An 18951-nucleotide genomic window follows, 5' to 3' on the forward strand; every position below is an offset into this window, starting at 1 on the left:
GGAAGGAAGGAAGGAAGGAAGGAAAGAAGGAAGAAAAAAAGAAAGAAAGAAAGAAATGCAGATTATTATTCTTTTTAATTTGATAATTTATGGGTTGTTCCTCAAATCACATCCATGGAAATAAAGAGGGTGACTGCTTCTAAGAAAAACAGAAATGATATTATTCATACTCTATTCTTGGATATCTGTTTCCTCATTAGTACATTCTAAAACACCTAATATGTTACTTTTTACAAAAACATGTGGCTTGAAGTCTTGTGTTTATGATTACACATTCCTCAGGTCACCCTGTCGGGATGGGTCTCTGCAAACACCACGGGTGGCAGAGTAATGGTCCACCTGAGGACAGGAGGAAATCTGGTTCAACATAACTAAGTAGCTGGCACTGGTGCAGACTTCAAGAGTCTGGCACTGAGCAAATTATTTTAAACATATTTAAATACAATATAATTTGAAAAAATGTTTCCTGGTATAACACAATCCTATGTGTACCATAAGGCATGATTATACCAAAACACTTTGGATATGCTATTTCTTTCATGATGATAGGCTCTATAGATAGACTACATGTATTATCCTAAGGGCTCCATGTTTGGCCACTTCTTCTGAAAGTAAATCTGAGCATCAGAACTTTCAACTTATAAAACTCTCAACTGTCAGGCAATTCTAATGAGAGAAGAAATGACTGTAAGCTCCGCTTTCCCCTGCTAGATCACCAATGAGTGTGAACAGGATAGTAGAGAACTCTATACAGCTCAGGTCACATGACAGCTAAACTACATGGATGAAGAACGAGGAGGGACATTTCTACCATGAAATCCTGGCAAGCAGCAGCTATATCTATCCCTGGCCAAGGCTTCATCTGGGGCCATCCTTCGAGCAGGTTGCCACTACCTGTCTCTTTCCTATAGTTTCTGATAATTGTTTATAGAAGTTTCATTCTTACGCCATTCATCATTCAGGAGAAAGAAAATCATGAGCACACAATCAGTCCTTTTCTGGAGCAAACTTCCCCAGGGCTATCAATCTGAAGTCTAGTAGGATACAATGGTCTAGTAGATAAAATACAAGATTAAAATCCAATAATTCTGCTGTCTGCTTGAGAGCTTTCACTCTGGTCTATCGGTGTGGTGGTCCTTACTGTAGTCTCACTTAATAAAATGGACTAGATACTTGTGTAGTTGTTATATATAATTTATAATAGTGCTACTCTTGGTCTATCAAACTCACATTGCTTTATTAATTTAAATGAGTAAAACTGAGATGGTTTTTTTTAAAAAGATGTTTAAAAAGAGTCTCCTAAACACTGGGACAGTAAAAAAAAAACTCTATTCTCTACTCCAAGCTCCCACAAAAAAAACCTAATCACTTACTTCATAGGGTCTTATTTACTTCATTTTTAAAAAGAAGAGTAGGACATCACAGATTTTAAAGCACATGCAGCCAAGTCTCTTAGCCTAGAACCTAGGACATACTAAGAGTGGAAAAAAAGTTGCTGTATAAAATATATCAGAAATTGTTCTTTCATTTATTTCTCTAATAACTGAATAGCAAATGTTCACTGTACAACCAGCTGAGTCTTAGGGAATATACATATGTGTTTTTCATGTATGGATTTAAAGTAGCGGAACAAGTTCACTAAAATTGATTTTACAAGCCTTAGGGATGAGGTAAATTATGCATAAAGATTATTGTTCATGCAAATGTAGAAGCAGCAAATCTAGCAAAGCATCCTCAAACATTTCTACATGTAATAAATACACCTAACTCAGGAGAACCAGTTCCTACAACCCTTTGTTATTATAACACGAAATCATTACAAGGTTAGAGAGTTAAGCCACCTGACATTGACCATGTAGCATAAGTACTAGAAAAAGCATTTATATATTTCTCCCCTGCTCTCCCCCAGAATTATTTCCAAACTGGGCATGGTGGCACAAGATTTTAATCTTAGCACTCAGGAGGCAGAGGCAGGCAGATCTCTGAGTTCAATGTCAGCCTGGTCTGTAGAGTGAGTTCCAGAACAGCCAGTGCTACACACAGAAATCCTGTCTCAAAAACACAACTAATAATAATAATAACAATAATGTTAATAATATAGTAAATAATAATTGCTTGTAACAAAGTTCTTAACTTTATTCCATTCATTTTAATGGAAAGAAAGCTGATATCCATTCCCAAACCCCAAATTTTTACTCATTGATGTTAATATCACATTCCACTAAAGATGATTAAGCCCATAGTTAAAATTAGCTTCACAACATCTCCTATACCTCATCCTTTAGCTTTTTTAAGACAGCATCTCCATAAGAAGAGGAGGGTTGTGGTGAACTTGCATTCCTCTGGAATGCTAGGGCTACAGCCTTCCACCACCACACCCTGTTAAAATCTCACCTTTATTACTTTATGGCTATTTATCTGATATTATTAAGGTAAACAGACTATGCACTTAATATTTAATATTTATGCCATTCAAATTTTTAATATCAAAAATAAGAGCAAATGATATTGCATATACTAAGCATGAGCTTACCTACCACTGATGGACACTCTGAAGCCTGAGCCAAGATGGCAAATAGTAGACAAGAGCGATTTGCAACACTGCAGAGCCAGGTGGAATGGCCACCTTTCCAGCTCTGGAAGGAAAAACCTAAAGGAAACGTGTAAGAGAAAAAGGAAGCTTCAAGCTTCATATAATAAATCTTAAATAAAATGGCTTTATAAAACAGAAATACCTTTTAATGTTCACAATCTTAATGGAAGATTAAAGGCTATGATTATTACTTGTTTTTAAATAATAATCACTTCCCACACAAAAATACTGAATTGAATAAAGATGAAATATGCTAAGTGCTTGCCCTAAATTCTGATGGTTAATGAAAAACTTCAAATCATGTAGAAGTAAAAGAAAAAATAGAACAATGATCTCTAATAATAATAATAATAATAATATAAGGATGCTGACCCTGACTCACTGTCAAGGTTCTCAGATGGCAGCAATGATTGACCTAGTGCTCGTGAGCAGCTGGCTAAAATTGGAACAGTGACTGAGTCAGGAGAACACATATTTTGGTGAGTCTTGCTCTTGAGACAAGGAATGGCTTCACTGTGTCAGGACTGAAATTACTGAACTAACCCATCATTTTTGGATAAATCTTTAAAGACACTTGAAAGAAAACATAATTATCAAAATAAGCTTTCTTAGCTAAGAGCCAGATTTTAGCTCTAGCAGACACCTTTTTTCCTCCAATTCTTGACTTTGCACACAGAAAATGTAATCAACTTTCCCAAAAGATGTAGAAGACTATGCCTCTTAACATTTAAAATAGTTTCCAGTCTAAGAATTTATTTTAGAATAATATTTCTTTGCATATTTTTAAATGTAGGTTTCAGCTTAGAATTTGAAATACTTACAATTCAATAACAAAATTATGTACTAGACACTAAAAATCATAAATATTAATAAAATAGTCACTATTTGAAGGTGACTGTGATCAGTGGGGCACAAGAGATAAATATACACAAAAATGTCCAGAATATTACATAATATTGTTATAATAAAATGACATAACAAACTGGTTGTCCTCTGATCTTGCATATGCCACCCACCCATAAAACTATCATCTGGGAAAACAGCTCATAATTGTTTTAATATTGACATTTATATCCTCGTCATCAAGACTGCTACCTGGGAATGTATGTACTCAAAAAACAAAAACAAAAACTAACCTACTTCAGCCTGAGGAATAGCAAATGACAACATCCAACCACAGAACAACTCTCAGTCAAACTGAAAACAAAGAAAAGCAATTATTGGGCTAGTTGCAGTCAGGTGACCAACCAAAACCTATTACAAGCAGAGCATTCTAGTTCTGTTCAAGCATTATCCATATCCACACTCAGCTCCTTTGCTTTTTAATACAGAGCAGTTGCACCACTGCGTGTGTGTTAAAACATCACAAATAAGGAACCCATGGTGGGAGATCATTTTTACATCGTTAAACAATTATACTGTTTATTTTAGGTAGCAAATCCATACGGTTTTAGAGTTTTCCAAAATCAGCCAGGTGGACATTTCTAAATGTCCCTAAGAGTATGGCTGAATGCATCAACATAGGAAAATGTAGCTCAGGGGTAGAACTGATCAACTTCTTTAGGATTTAGAATATGCAAAGTGATAAATTCCCCTAATTAGATTTAAAGTCCATATTTCTTGGGGAAACAGGAGGATCGGGATAAAAAATATTTCTTATTCTCAGAATGTTATAGTTTGGTTTTCATTATCATTATCTGTTTCAGATTTCTCCTTTCAAGAGAAAATTTTTACTAGAACCAGGTTATAAAAAGGTCTTCCTTTTGTAAACCTTTATCTCTCTATCTATTTGCTTTGTTTGTTAATTGAGGCAGGTCTCACTGGGCACCGGCTAGGATTAAAGCTTATAAGTGTTCATGCTACCTTCAAGAGCAGGAGTTTTTTGCTGTTGCCTCTTCCTCCTCCTTTCCCTCCTTCCTATCTTCCTCCTACTTTGAGACACAATCTCACTATGAACCTTGGTTCTTGGTTTTTATACTAGGCAAGCTTCAAACTCATAGAAATCCACCTGCCTCTGTAACCTGAGTGTTAAGCTAAATTGAGGCAGCACCATACCCAGGACAGGAATCCTCCCTCTCTTTCCAGTTCATCCTAATTTGCCTCTCATACTCCCCAACTATGAACAGAGTCATGGGCATTCTACAGGACTAACATAGAGAGCATGTTTCAAATCTAATATTCACTTCCAACCAATCATACCAAATTTCTCTGGCCTTAAAATGAATTCCTTGACTCCTCCCTCAAAAGAACGGTTTTGTCAGCTGTTCAAATCCTCCTTCTTTGCTTAACAACTTTTGCTCACGCATTCGTTTCCAGGTGAGCTATTAAACCTACCACAGGAAAACAGACAGAAGTGTAGAGGTTATTTTTAAGCTCTTGCGAATTTTCATCTCCATTTTCAACAAATTGATTCACTAAGGATAAATCTATGTCTGTGCTTTGATACCTATGGCCTTGGAAAAGACCGATGCACATTGGCTGAGCTGTTTGGCCTTTCGGTTTCTTTGTACTGGAAACTGCTCTGGTCTCGGACTCTGAGGACTCCCTCAGCCTTGGAGTGCTGCAATGACAGCTGAAAGCCACCACTCCCAGGATTCTTCCCATCCTTTCATCCATCTCCTGTTTGGCAGAGACAGAGCTATTGTTTTCGGTCACTTCCTTAATATAGCACACTGTACAGAGAGTCTCTTGGGTTACACTGTTGAAATTTGTCATTGTGAGGCCAATCCACAAGATTTCTACCCTTGGAGTGTGAGTCAGGGGACTTAAATTGCAGGAAATACAGACAGCCACAGCTGTGACTCAATCCGAAAGGAAAATGACTTAAGTCATTTCTCAATTCACTGTAGCTTGTCATCCTCATCCCCAAGTGATAACTGTCCCATTGAGCTATGGGACAGCACAACTTTTAAAAGCTAACTACAAGTCCAAGACATTTGTTTTCTTTGGAAAAGAATATATTAATAAAGAAAACTTTAAGAAAGGAAGAAACTTGTATGAATAACATAGAGCTTTAAAATTATTAGTTCTTTGAGTACAGGACAAAATTTGTCCAATCCATCTAAACGTTTATTTCTAAAAATCTTAATATGATTTGATATATGCTACCAAGCACAAAAATTCAAAACTAAACTAGACATATCATATAAAACAAAAAAAATAACCTCTGTGAGACAATAGTAATGGGTATATGAAGCTACGGCAGATTTCTTGTGCCGTAGGTGTGGCCCCTTTCTTCTCTAGTCTAGCTGACTGCTAAGTGCCCTTGTCTTTTGTTTAGACAGGTCAATGTCTGGTAAAGTATTCTTTTGTTTGTCTGGTTAATTGTGCAACCAAATATTAAACTGAACTTTAATTGACATGGAGAATTGGATTCTTCTTCCTCGATTTATAGAAATCAAGGACATAAAATAAATGAATATAGACATATATAGTGTTTACCTCATAGTGCAGTTGATAGTGTCTTTTAGAACTCTTAGCTAGTGAACTGGCAGTTTTCCACATATGAAATTTGAAGTATGATTCATTTGTCTAATCTCCCCTCATAGTTTCTCCATGTCAATTGAGCAAATTTACAGTGTTAACAAATGGGATGCATAACAAAACTATCTGGTATAAATGATTTCATTCCAAATGTCTAAAATCTATATAGACATGAGAGGAAAAGCTCAAAATATGTGTCATTGCCCAAATAAATTATTTTGATACAAAATAAATGGGAAGTAGGATGGCAAACAATTGAACCATAGCACAAAAAATATAAATTTTAAAATATATTAAAAGGACTTAACACAAATGAAACCACTGAAACTAAAACCAGAGCTACAATTTGACCCAGCTGCTTACTCCTGGACACTCATCTAAAGGATCCTGTCAGCGCATCTGAGTCAAGCTACGGACTAGCCTAGGTATCCATCAAGAAATGATCAGATAATGAAAGGGTGGAACCTATAGAAAATGGAATTTTGTTCATCCGTAAAGAAGAGTGACATTATAACATTTTCAGAAAATAGACACAATTAGAGATTATGTTAAACAAAAATTAGCCAGATTCAGGAAGACAAAGACACATTTTCTCTTATTTGTGGAATCCTGGTTGAAAATTTGTGCACGTGTGTGTGTGTGTGTGTGTGTGTGTGTGTGAGAGAGAGAGAGAGAGAGAGAGAGAGAGAGAGAGAGAGAGAGTATTAAACATCAGGGCAAATTATAAAAGAGGAGAAAGAGGACTAAAAGGAAGAAGAGGTAGGAACAAGAGAAGTAATGGAGTATGTATCATGAAAGCTGAAATGAGGCCAGTGTTCGGTGGTAAGAGGAAAGAGAAGAGACATCCAGAAGATAGAGAGGCAATAAGAACAAAGTGTGACTATATACTTTGAAAAATAACAGTGAAATCCATCTCTTTATATGTTAATCAAAAAATTAATTTTAATTTTAAAAATGTAGTAAAAGTAACAGCATCCTACTTACCAGAATTATTTGTTAAGGTGTGTTCTAGGATTTGGTGGAAGGTCACTATTTCTTGTATGTTTTAGGACATCTCAAAACTAAACTGCTTTGTAAATAAATTATAGTGGGGAACTTTAGCATTTTTAAAAAAATAAGTATAAATATTTTCTTTTTCTCTATTTTAATTCATGAACAGAACTGGTAATCAAGATGGATAACATGTTTACAGGATATCTCCAAAAGCAACATTAAGTACCATTAATGTTAAAAATAAAATGTGTTTATAAATGTAAACATTTTCATTTTCTTGACTTTTAGACATTTCAATGCCAATAGCAGAAGATCTTCTCAATACATGTAAGTCTATCAACCAAGTTATTTGCCATCAAAAATTCATCCTTAAAATGACAAGGAGACCCACAGTTGAAGTGTAATAAGAAGCCTGACTTTCAGAAACATATGTGAATGTACTGTAGTAACAGATTACTGAATGTTTCTGTAGGAAGAGATACAGAGTGACGTCATGGATTTAAAAGGAGGAGCAATGTTACATGCCAGGATGGCAGAGAGGACCTTGGGACAAGCAGTGGTAATTAAGAATTTAGAATCTAAAATCAGCTTCATGCGCATTCGGAGTTTCAGATCTGGATTCTAGAGTGAAGGATTAGCATAAGTTTTTTTTTAATGTTCCAAGCCTTTGTTTCAAATTAGTGTGAAGATAAAATAAGGTAGTAGGAATAAATTACTCACCAGAGTGTTTGCACTGACAGTTAGCCCTCAGTGCATGCCAGCTCTCTGTGTTTTATGTGTCATCTGTAAGAATCCCAGGCCTAGGAACTCTCTCTGGAATGCTGACCCTAGTAACTAAATTTGTGTGCAGAGAGCCATACGCTTTATATGCAAACCACTTCTTCCTTGCTGGGCAAGGCATTGTTTTCACCCCCACCCCCACTCCTTTGCTGGTCTTAGGAAACATGATCCTTAAAGTGGCTGGAACTCAGAGCAAGCTGTCAAAGAAAGCATTTCATTTATCTGGGGACAAAGACTGACTGGGGTAGCTGGATTAGAGCATTCACCCTGTAGAGCTAGGTGACAGTGACCCAGGCTGCTCACCTACCCCATAGTCACCACTTAGTTATTTAGTGGGAACCTGGACAAAATTTAAACACAAGGCTATTTAAGGTTTCTTTTTCAGAGATTTTTGATTAAACAACCCACAAGCAACTTAATAAGACATCTTAAAACCAATTATGGCAGTGAAATTCTCAGTATCTGTAAATTGAAAATCCACAATTGGAAAACTGTCAGGTTCATAGACGTCTTTACAGGTCCGTGAGCAACGGTACTAAAGATATCATCCAGTCTATCTGCTCCCCAACTGGAACACTAAGACCCTTTCATATCAGAATCCAGAATTTGACTTGATCCAGCTAGAGTTCTGGTCACATTTGTAATAGAAAGATGAGGGTATGCAGAAAAACAAAATGAATGTAAAGAACAGAGCATCAACATGTGACACAATAAAGTATATTAAAACATATTAGAGGTAAAAAGAGAAGGATGGCAATAAATCCCCTGTAGGTTCCATGATGGTTCTGAAAGTATCAGCCAGCAATCTTCTGCTCTGAAATTTACCATCTGCTCTCTTTTGGTATAATAAAGCTACAGGGTTCCACATAGGACTTAAGCAGAGGTAATAGGCAAGGTAAGACCGCGGAGATAGTGGCTGAAAGCGCAACAGACACAATCATGAGTAAATGGGAGCTTCAGATGGAAGCTGATGAAGGAATAGAAATTGAGAATTATGAGTAAGGTCAGAAACAATGAAGCCACGCCTCCTAGGGAGGCACCTAACCCACAGAGAAAGACCTTTGGTTTTATATTTCTCTGAAGGAAGCTGAGTAAAAGCCAACTTCCTTTAGGAGGAGCCCAAACAGAAATGAGGGTAGGGAGGAACCACTATCCCCTGGGTCTGGATTAGTTGCTTTATCCTCTGTAGAGTCAGTTGATGTGGGAGTGGAAAGAAAAAGAGAAGGGAGTGACAGTCAATGAGTCATTGTGAGCGTACCCATTAGACATGGCAGCCACAGCTACGTGACTCAAGAAAGGAGCTTTAACCCAAGGTTAAAAATGTGCTAAAAAGCAAACCAAATGGTTTCAGGACGTCAGTTAGGAACTTTAAAAGTGTGCATGACTCTCCTACGCTTCTCATGCCTTTCTTCCTTCAGGAAAAGAATATATCAAAGTATATCTGCCACTATAATCATACGTCAATTGTGAACCTACTAGCCAGCTAAATTTTTTTAATTTATTTAAATACTTAAATGTACTTAAATGTTCTTTCTTTTCCCCCCGAGTCTCCGTGTAACAGCTCTGGCTGTCCTGGAACTCATTTTGTAGAACAGGCTGGACTGGAACTCACAGAGATCCACCAGCCTCTGCCTCCCAAGTGCTAGAATTAAAGGAGTGAGTCACCACTGCCCGGCTAAACATTCTTATTCTTGATACAGGTCAATTATGCTGTCCAGTGTGTCTTACTCCTAACAACACTGACACAGAATTGACAGCTAATTCTTTGTTTCAGTGCTTCTCCAGTTTATCATAGGGTAGCTGGCAATATCCCTGGCCTTTGTCTACTGGGTAGCCACAGACACTCCCCCAGCCTCCACTCTCTTATAATAATACAAAATGTCTCCAACATTGCCAAATACTAACCACTGCCTTAATCTATGCCTTAAATAGATTACAATTTTTTTCCCTCTCCGAATGAAGTAGTAAACAAATACTTTTATTCCAAGTTTTACAGTTTTAATTCTACAAATATTTATTGAGTTCCTTTTATGTAATGTGTTCTCTATGGTAGGTTCTAGATACATATTTTTTATCAAAAAGCATAATTTTTAATCTTTTTTAAAGATTTATTTATTTATTATATATACAATGTTCTGCCTACATGCATCCCTGCAAGCCAGAAGAGGGCACCAGATCTCATTACAGATGGTTGTGAGCCACCATGTGGTTGCTAGGAATTCAACTCTGAAAGAGCAGACAGTGCTCTTAACTTCTGAGCCATCTCTCCAGTCCCTAATTCCTTATCTTTAAAAGTATTTACTGATGAGATGGTGATCTCTAGGAAAAGAAGACAAAGAACAAACTCAGCACTTTATTGGTACAAAGTTAGTATAGTCAAGGTAACCAAAATCAGCCTGATGAATAATGAACTATACTATCACTATGAATTTGCTGTCAAGACATCAGAGTCTAGCTGTCTCTTATGTTTCTCAACTGACAATAATGTACAGACGAACTTCACAGAAGCATATGGCTTTGGAAGTGTTGGCCATATTCATGTCATTTCTTTTGTCTAACTACTGTGTACAGGATTTCTATTGGCTCTATCTCATAACATTCATAGTCAGTCTCACTTTCATATGAATATTTGCATGCCATTTGTTGCGTTTTTAACCTTCACTAATGTTTAAAACCACATATTTCCTCGTGCAATATAGTAAGGTTGGTCTCTTCTAAAACCAAACCTATAATCCTACCTACCTCACACATCAAGTCATGGTAAGACAAGAAAGACACAGAGAACATGTGAGTGATAAGCACAGAAGGATGAGATGACAATGTACTTAGAGTATATTGCAAGAAATCATATCAGCAGTAAATCCATCCAAATTTCTCCAAGACAGCGAGTTTTTCTTAGTTACTAGAGACATATGTCATAGGTAGTTTATTTACTACAGCAAGACACACGCATAAGCATTATCAACACTGATGAACTCTCCTTGGAACAGGCTGTGGACGACGTACAATTACTCCCTCAGGCGTCAAAATAGTAGGAGGCCAGGATGCTGAGGAAGGAGAATGGCCCTGGCAAGCAAGCCTTCAACAGAACAGTGTCCACCGATGTGGAGCCACTCTGATTAGTAACAACTGGCTTATCACTGCCGCTCACTGTTTCACAAGGTAAGGGAAGCTGTGTGAAGGGAGCAAAGGCCCTCAAGTACTAAGAGCCTGATAATATATATTCCTCTCAGTGTAATCATGAAACTATGCCTCCAATGCCCCCAACTGCTTTACACTCCAGTGAGGTACAGCCTCAGAATTGCTCATTGATTAATCAGTAAAATAGCAAATAAAGTACTCATCCTACAGAACCTTGTCAAAAGTAGAAATATTGACATTTTGGACTAGATATAATCATGTTTTGTAGAAAGCTGGCCTGCGCATTGTGGAACACTTGGCAGCCCTCCTTCCCTTAACCACCAGCAATCTGTCTCAATATTAACAATAGTGCCTCCAAAACATTGGTAAAGGAAAGTTGGCAAAATGGTCTCATGACAGAGCAGCCTCAAATTTGCTGTATAACTTGACCTTACCACAAACTTGCAATCCTCCTGCCTCTGTTTACTAAGTGTTGTGATTACAGAGGTGGACTATCATGCCCAGAGGAAATAATGGCTGCTTTAAAGGGTGCATGATTGCACTGAGAGATTGCCACCTCTCCATCTTCCCTTCTTTTCTCAGTAGTAGGGGTTGAACTCGGGGTTTTGTGCGTGCCAGGCAAGCGCTCTGCCTCTGAGCTGGATAAAAACAGAATTCCACCTAATGAAAACTCTAATGAAAACCTTACTTATTATAAGTCTTTAGTAGACAGTTTGGAAACATTCCAACAGGACTACTTTTCAGAAAATAGTGTACAAAATAGCAAATAACAAGTAAAGATGGAAGACAAAAGTATTTTATTTGTTGTGTAAAATGACAAAAAGAAAAGATATAAATGATATAATTTTCATAAATTCTTTGTGTTCACATCCTACCCACTTTGTATTAAATCTTGTTATTTTGTGCTGTCATATTTACCTTTCTAAATTCCCTTCAGTATTTTCCATTCCGTCCAATAAATAAAATGCACTTTCTATAAATTGTCATTTCTCTTTAATTATTTTTAAGCTAAAGTCTCACTACATATGGCTCAGAATGACCTCAGATTTACTTTGTATCCCGGAGTGGCCTCAAACTCACCACTCTCTTGCTTCTATGCCTCAATTGCTGGGCTCATATGCCCAACTGTTGATTATCTTTTAAGTCATATTTTATAGAGTTACTCAAAATGTATACAAACAGTTTTGTTTTTATTTATTCTTTTATATATAGTTTTTTTTGTGAGAGTGGGGGTGGGGAGCTTGCCATAATGATGTATACCTTTAATCTCAGCATAAATGCAGGAAGCAGAGGTAGATGGATCTCTCTGGGTTGAAGACCAGTCTCAAATTTGCTTCTACATAACAAGTTGAGGCCAGTCAGAAATACACAATGAAACCTTGTATCAAAAAAAGTGCTATGGAAATGCAAATGACCAAATTAGTTTTCAAGGGTTAAGTGACTAATTCCTTTAGTCTAATATATAGAAGTTTTAATAAATAAATCTATTTCCTTTAGGGATGCAAATCCAAAAGGCTGGAAAGTTAGTTTTGGGCTTCTTTTAAGTAAACCACAAATACAACGAAATGTCAAGAATATTATAATCCATGAGAACTACAGTTACCCTGCACACGATAATGACATAGCTGTTGTGCATCTGTCTTCGCCAGTATTATTTGCAAGCAACATTCGAAGGGCATGTTTACCAGAAGAGACTCAGAAGTTCCCACCCAACTCAGATGTGGTGGTCACTGGCTGGGGAACACTAAAGTCTGATGGTAAGTTCCTCACCTCTCCCCATGACAGGATTCCAGTTCAGGAATCAAAAAGAAATAATTTCAGAACTACAACTAAATGTGAAAAATAGTCTCTGTAGATCATTTAAAATAATATAATGTACAATGAATTGAAAATTGTGCTCAGTATCATTTATTTAGAAATTATAATTTCATAGAACTATTTGCCATTGCGTCCTTGTAATGACAGTTATCATAAATTTCTTTTTATTTGGATACATAATTTCCTCTGTCATTAATTCATTCAATAAATATTTATCTTTCATTGAGGAGGTAATATTTGAGCAAAGCCCACTTATTACATGAATTCCATGATCTTACTTCTATAGAGTTAGTACAAAAATAGATTTAAAATTCATTTTTAAAACAGGAAAATAAGTTAAATGATTTTAAGATTTATAATTACTGTAGTAAGCTTAAATAAAAATGTATAAATGATGAAATTTTTGCTTCTGAAGTGGAAAGTTTAATTTTACTTTCTAAAACATTTTAAAAGAAAACAATTCTGTCACAAAAGATAAACTAGTTCAAAACGTGATTGTTTTCAGCAATAGTTTGGTATGTAGTGTGTTCATAAACATTTCTTGCTTTCACTACAATGTGATTTGCACTGCCTGAAAAACAAATATAATTTGAAAATGAAATACTAACTCAGAGAAACTCATATTGAGTTTCTAAAAACGTATTATAATTTGAAGGGCTGGCAACACGGCTCAGTGGGCAAAGCACTTGCCTTCAAGCATCAGAACCTGGACTTACTCACAGAACCCACATGGTGGAAAGAGAAAACCTACACTCCAGGGGTGACCTCTGACCTTCACATCCATGCACATGCATGCACGTGCACACACGTATGTTCTCACACAGTAGATATGCAAATGTCAATATGTGATTTTTAAACACGCTTTTAAAAATTATATGATATCGTTTCTTCAGGAGAAAGTCCTAATATACTCCAGAAAGGAAGAGTGAAGATTATTGATAACAAGACCTGCAATAGTGGAAAGGCATACGGCGGTGTGATAACACCTGGAATGCTGTGTGCTGGGTTCCTGGAGGGCAGTGTTGATGCCTGCCAGGTAATGCCATGATTTTTTTTCTGATAGCTTTAATTTTCAGTGGACAGTGCAGTTTTCTCAATCTTAAAAATATGGGTGTATTTTGTGGCTAAATCGTCTAACTATAATGTAAATTGGTATCAGTAAAATAGTATGATTCTAAGGCAGTCGGTTTGTTACTGGAAGCAGGGTATGGAGGTGAAGGAGAGACTCAGAATGAACAATGAATAAGTGAGATACATAGTGGATAACTTTAATTTGACTGGTCTATCTCCAAGAGCCATCATCTTAATCTAATACTAATTGCTTATGGAGCTTTCACAAGCTGGTTCCAACATCCTCCTTATTTATTTACTTGACAACTTCTAAGTGGAATCCCACATACGAGGCATGATTCTAAGATCATTAAGAATATCCCTTTACTTTAGTTGTGGTGACCTCCTGCAGCATATTTTAGTTTGAAACCCATTTCTGATGAGGAGTTCGGGCAAAGAGACAAGGTAGCACTCTTAAGTAAACTGAGAGAGCAGGGACTTAAACAGAGAGGAATTTTGATCTTGCACCCATTCTCTGAATTCTAAACTCAGTTACTTTTCCTTATTAATGAATGTGTTTCTAATATCCCTATGTTGTTAATAAGTAATAGTCCTGGAGCTTACACAATACACAAGTAGTCTAGGAAGGTACAACTAGTGGTAAACCCAGGACGAACCTCACTTTACTCAATCACTGTACAGAAGTGTTTTATTGTATTACGTAGAGGGATATTGAAATGAGTAAACATATCCCTATACTCTAATAACAAGAAGACAAGCAAATAAGTATTTATAACACACAATTGTCCTCTCTAATTACAGGTTTTCATCTTTCTTGTTTTCAAACTAACTAAGCCTATTCTTGGAGATGAAGAAGAGCTTAAATCCCATTGTACTTAACTGGTTAAGCAGACTTGTGTCTTCTAACCTGCCACAGCCTAAGACCCATGCTTCAGCAATTGTATTTACTACACCCTTTGTGGCTTCATCTTCTACTTCCCCCACACCTATGCTAATAATCTTGAATCACAGTGAATCACAGAGTAATCTGCCAACTCTATCAGCTTCTGCACACTAGGTAAAATGCTGTCTTCTTGTAAACCCAAGGAATTTAATACATGTGAATCCTTACCTAATGTAACTCTGGTATATCTTATTGTGCTATGTCAAACCTTCATCATATTTTTCTACATATTACACTATGTCTCAATCTTCTTTAGAATATTAGCTTTCTTAATAACTAGAAAAATGAAGAAATCAAAGGAAAACCACCTTGATTTCCTTTCTTTGTAATACATTTCTATTTGTACCCAAGTTCACCCTCTTGTTTCATCAGCTTTCTTATAGTATTAAAACGTAATCACCTGCCTGTTTTCTTCACTGTCTCCTCCAATCTACACAATTATTTGTACTCTCTATTAATGTTAGCTTTCATATTTTAAAATTCCCCATTCTGTTGAATCCTTTTGTATATTCTGTAAACATCAAGTCTGTCATGAAGCCAAATCTTAGAAACTTCCTGTAACTCATATAAATCAATACCAAATGCACCATGTTCTGATTTCAAAATGGGAAAACAGCCTAAATAGACATTTTTTTCCAAAGAAAAAACACAAATCGGATCTTAGGAGATAGTTTAGCCACTCAATCATGAGGACCTGAGTTGGTATTCCCCTGTATCCATGGGGGAGAAAGCCAGACAAGGAAGTCCATATCAATAATCCTAGCCCTGGGAAGAGAGAGAAAGGGGGATCCCTAGCTTGACCATCTAGGTGAGTCAGCGAGCTTCAGGTTCTGTAAGAAAGAGACTTTGTTACAAAGATATGTTGGAAAGTGATCAAGGAAGACACTTGACATCAACTTGTGATCTCTGCAAGCATACAAATATACACATGAACACACACAAAAAAACACAGACACCTTTTCATTTGAAAAAGTACTCAAAATCAATGACAGAAGTGCAAATTAAAAACACAATGAGAAATCACTTTAAGATAATATGAATTATGACTATAATAAAAAGAAAGGATGATTTGTAATGATATAGAGAAAATTACACACTATGATAGAGAAAACGGTACAGTCATGATGGAAAACAATATAGTACTTCCAAAAACAAACACACCAAACAAAAAGTCATAGAGAAAGTCAAATATTTCAGGATCTCATGAAATCTTTAAAGACTGTCTCACTAAAATAGAATATACTGACATCTGTCAAGACTGGAGAGAGGGTTTAGCATTTGAGAGCACGTTCTGCTTTCACAGAAGAAAGACATGAGTGAATTTCATTCCCAACACCAATGTAGAGTGGATCACAGCTGCCTCTAACTCCAACTTCATGGGACCCAAGCTCCCTTCTGGCCTCCACATACTCTGGCATACACAGAAATAAAAATACAACTCTAAAACAAATTAATAATAATAACAAATGTTATTAAGGATGGGTGGGTAGGAAAAATGGAAAGATACTGCTCAAAACAGGGTACAAATTTTGCTTTAGGAAGATTGTAAGTTCGGGGATCTAATATATAGCACAATTACTTTAGAATAGCATATTATCCACTTGAAATATGATGAAAGTAGAATCATAGTATTCTCATATAAGAAAGTAAGTATATGATGTAAAAAGTTACTTTCCTTACTTTAGGGACCAACATTTGCTCAAGAATAAAAAAACTATGTCCAATTTTAGTGGAGGGAAAATATACACACCTTCCTTTTCCCCAAGCATAATAGTTACATAGGAAGAGCATTCCTCAATATGGTGATGACTGCATAAGAAGAAATACCTTCAACAACTCCTTAGTTAATGTAGCAAGGAGGCCGCTAGCTAGTTTCCAACTGCTTAGCCCCAAAATAATCACACAGAAACTATATGATTTAAATCACTGCTTGGTCCATTAGTTCTAGCTTCTTTTTGTTGTTGTTATTGTTTCGGTTTTTTAATTTTTATTGCTTTATAAATAGTACCACTCAAAATTTCCACTTCCTCCCCTCCTCCCATTTTCCTCCCACTCCCCCACTCACCCTCCTTCTTATTTACTAACTCTTACATCTTAATTTAACCTATTTCTAGTAAGCTGTGTATCACCAGATAGCTGTGACTTACTGGATAAAGTTCCTTCTGGCTCTGGTGGGCCTACATGGCTTCTCTCTGACTCTGCCCTTCTTTCTCCTAGCATTCAGCCCAGCTTTTCATGCCTAAGTTCTGCCCTGCCATAGGTCCAAAGCCATTTTCTTTATTAATCAATGGTAATACATACAGAGGGAAATCCCACATCAAATTAATAACTAAGTTGAAACATATCATACTAATTTTCCACTCTTGTATTGCATTAGTCAACAACATATACTGACATACTAGTCTTTAGAAAATAATGACACAGAAAAATATGTTAGACTAGTACCATTTCAAGTATTGAAATATCCAAAGTATGAGGTTTCTTTTGTTGTATACTCATTTTTTGGTGCCCCCTTCCATTACTACAAAAGAAAAACAGATACAATGTCACTAATTTATATTATTGACTTTTTTTTTCTCTGCAGGGTGATTCTGGTGGGCCATTGGTTAGTGAAGATTCTAAAGGCATCTGGTTCCTTGCTGGTATTGTAAGCTGGGGAGATGAATGTGCCCTTCCAAACAAGCCTGGTGTTTACACTCGGGTGACATACTATCGAAACTGGATCACATCCAAAACTGGACTCTAGTCTGGCTTTTCTCCATAAACCAAAGGTCAAAGGTTATATAACAGTTAAATAAGTTTGCAATCCCAAAATCACATTTCCTTAGATATTTCTCTTCTTCTACACATTTAGACAGAAAATTTAAAGGTATGAAATTTGAGATTTTAGAGTTATTTTATTAAAGTTTGATGAATCTTTAGTGAGAGTATAAAGCAAAATATATAATTTTCTCATTTACTCATTTTCAGGATGTATATAATTATAGGAGTGAATAAGGTCTTAGTTTATTAAGGAAATACTCTCTGCTACTTTGGAGGGGCAGATATTAGGGTAATGTATCACATGAGCATTAGTTATACATGTTTCTGATTATATCAGTCATCTTCTGCACTGCCCAGTTCATGGATTCTCCAGGATCAGTGTGTTTGAAGACATAGTTCAGTGCATTGCAGTAATACTGCCCATAAGAGTTACTCAGAAAAATGTATCTATTTTCTTTTTGGTCTCTGCAGCAAGACTAGTTCTTCTAATTCTTTCTCATCTTAAATGATAGAAAACAAAATGACGACCCTATGGATTTTATTCACAGATCACAGTGTTTACAGACGTTTCAGTCTCTCAGATTTCTCTCAGAAGGTGACTCTCTTGCAATTGTAAGATCATCCATAGACATATTAGTCTTGTTTCAATAGTTGGCTTTAATTCACAATGCAAATAATGTCACACTGTTTGTTTCCAAACTCTTTAAATTTCTCAATAATACAAACTAGCAACTAAATAAAGAGTATAGAAATTTTGCTTTCACATCACTCTGATTATTCCCATTCTAGTGAAGGGTACAGGTAGGTATCTGTAACTGCAGTGTTATGTTAAGTCTGCTGCCCAATTCCATTGCTCCAAATGCCTAATCTGAGTTCTTTCTCAGCTAGGAGTTCATCACTGTTTCTACAGGACTTTACATTTTTCTGTTTCATCACTAGCAATATACAGCTACCACCATAACTTTCACCATAAGGTAAATTTTCACAGTGCCTCCTACAAATTGTATTAATAATATTAGTTAATATCTACTGGTTCTTACTAGTTTCCAGACAGTTCTCATATATATTTTACATTGAAATCAACTGAAAATTCCAGGGAACTTGTCCCATGGTTTTTCAATATTGTAGATAATAAGTTAAGTAAAGTATAGAGAAGGCCAACAATTTTCTGACGAACAAAGAGCATCTAACTGCCTAAGCTGGGATTCAAATCATACAACTCTGTTTCAGAGCTCACATTTTTAACAGTTTGCTATGTTATATAATATAGCAATAACCTCAATATTAAAAAAATTAGAAAACAGAAGTTGGTGAAGAAAATATGATTCACTGATAGTTTAATCCGACTAAGTCTCTAGTATCATAT

General features: G+C 36.2%; 1 protein-coding gene across 1 annotated transcript in view; it reads left to right on the forward strand.

Annotated features, from left to right (window-relative positions):
* The window catches only part of LOC142832651 (transmembrane protease serine 11C), a 43297-nt gene extending 25729 nt beyond the window's left edge, over window positions 1-17568 (forward strand). Inside the window, exons 6-10 of the mRNA XM_075943311.1 lie at window positions 7358-7396; window positions 10840-11011; window positions 12488-12747; window positions 13702-13844; window positions 17407-17568. Of these exons, the coding sequence (XP_075799426.1) occupies window positions 7358-7396; window positions 10840-11011; window positions 12488-12747; window positions 13702-13844; window positions 17407-17568 (776 nt within the window). The remainder of the gene's footprint in view (window positions 1-7357; window positions 7397-10839; window positions 11012-12487; window positions 12748-13701; window positions 13845-17406) is intronic.
* Window positions 17569-18951: the final 1383 nt, after the last annotated feature.

The sequence above is a fragment of the Microtus pennsylvanicus genome, chromosome 12 (assembly GCF_037038515.1).
Source record: "Microtus pennsylvanicus isolate mMicPen1 chromosome 12, mMicPen1.hap1, whole genome shotgun sequence".
NCBI classification, from domain to species: Eukaryota; Metazoa; Chordata; class Mammalia; order Rodentia; family Cricetidae; genus Microtus; species Microtus pennsylvanicus.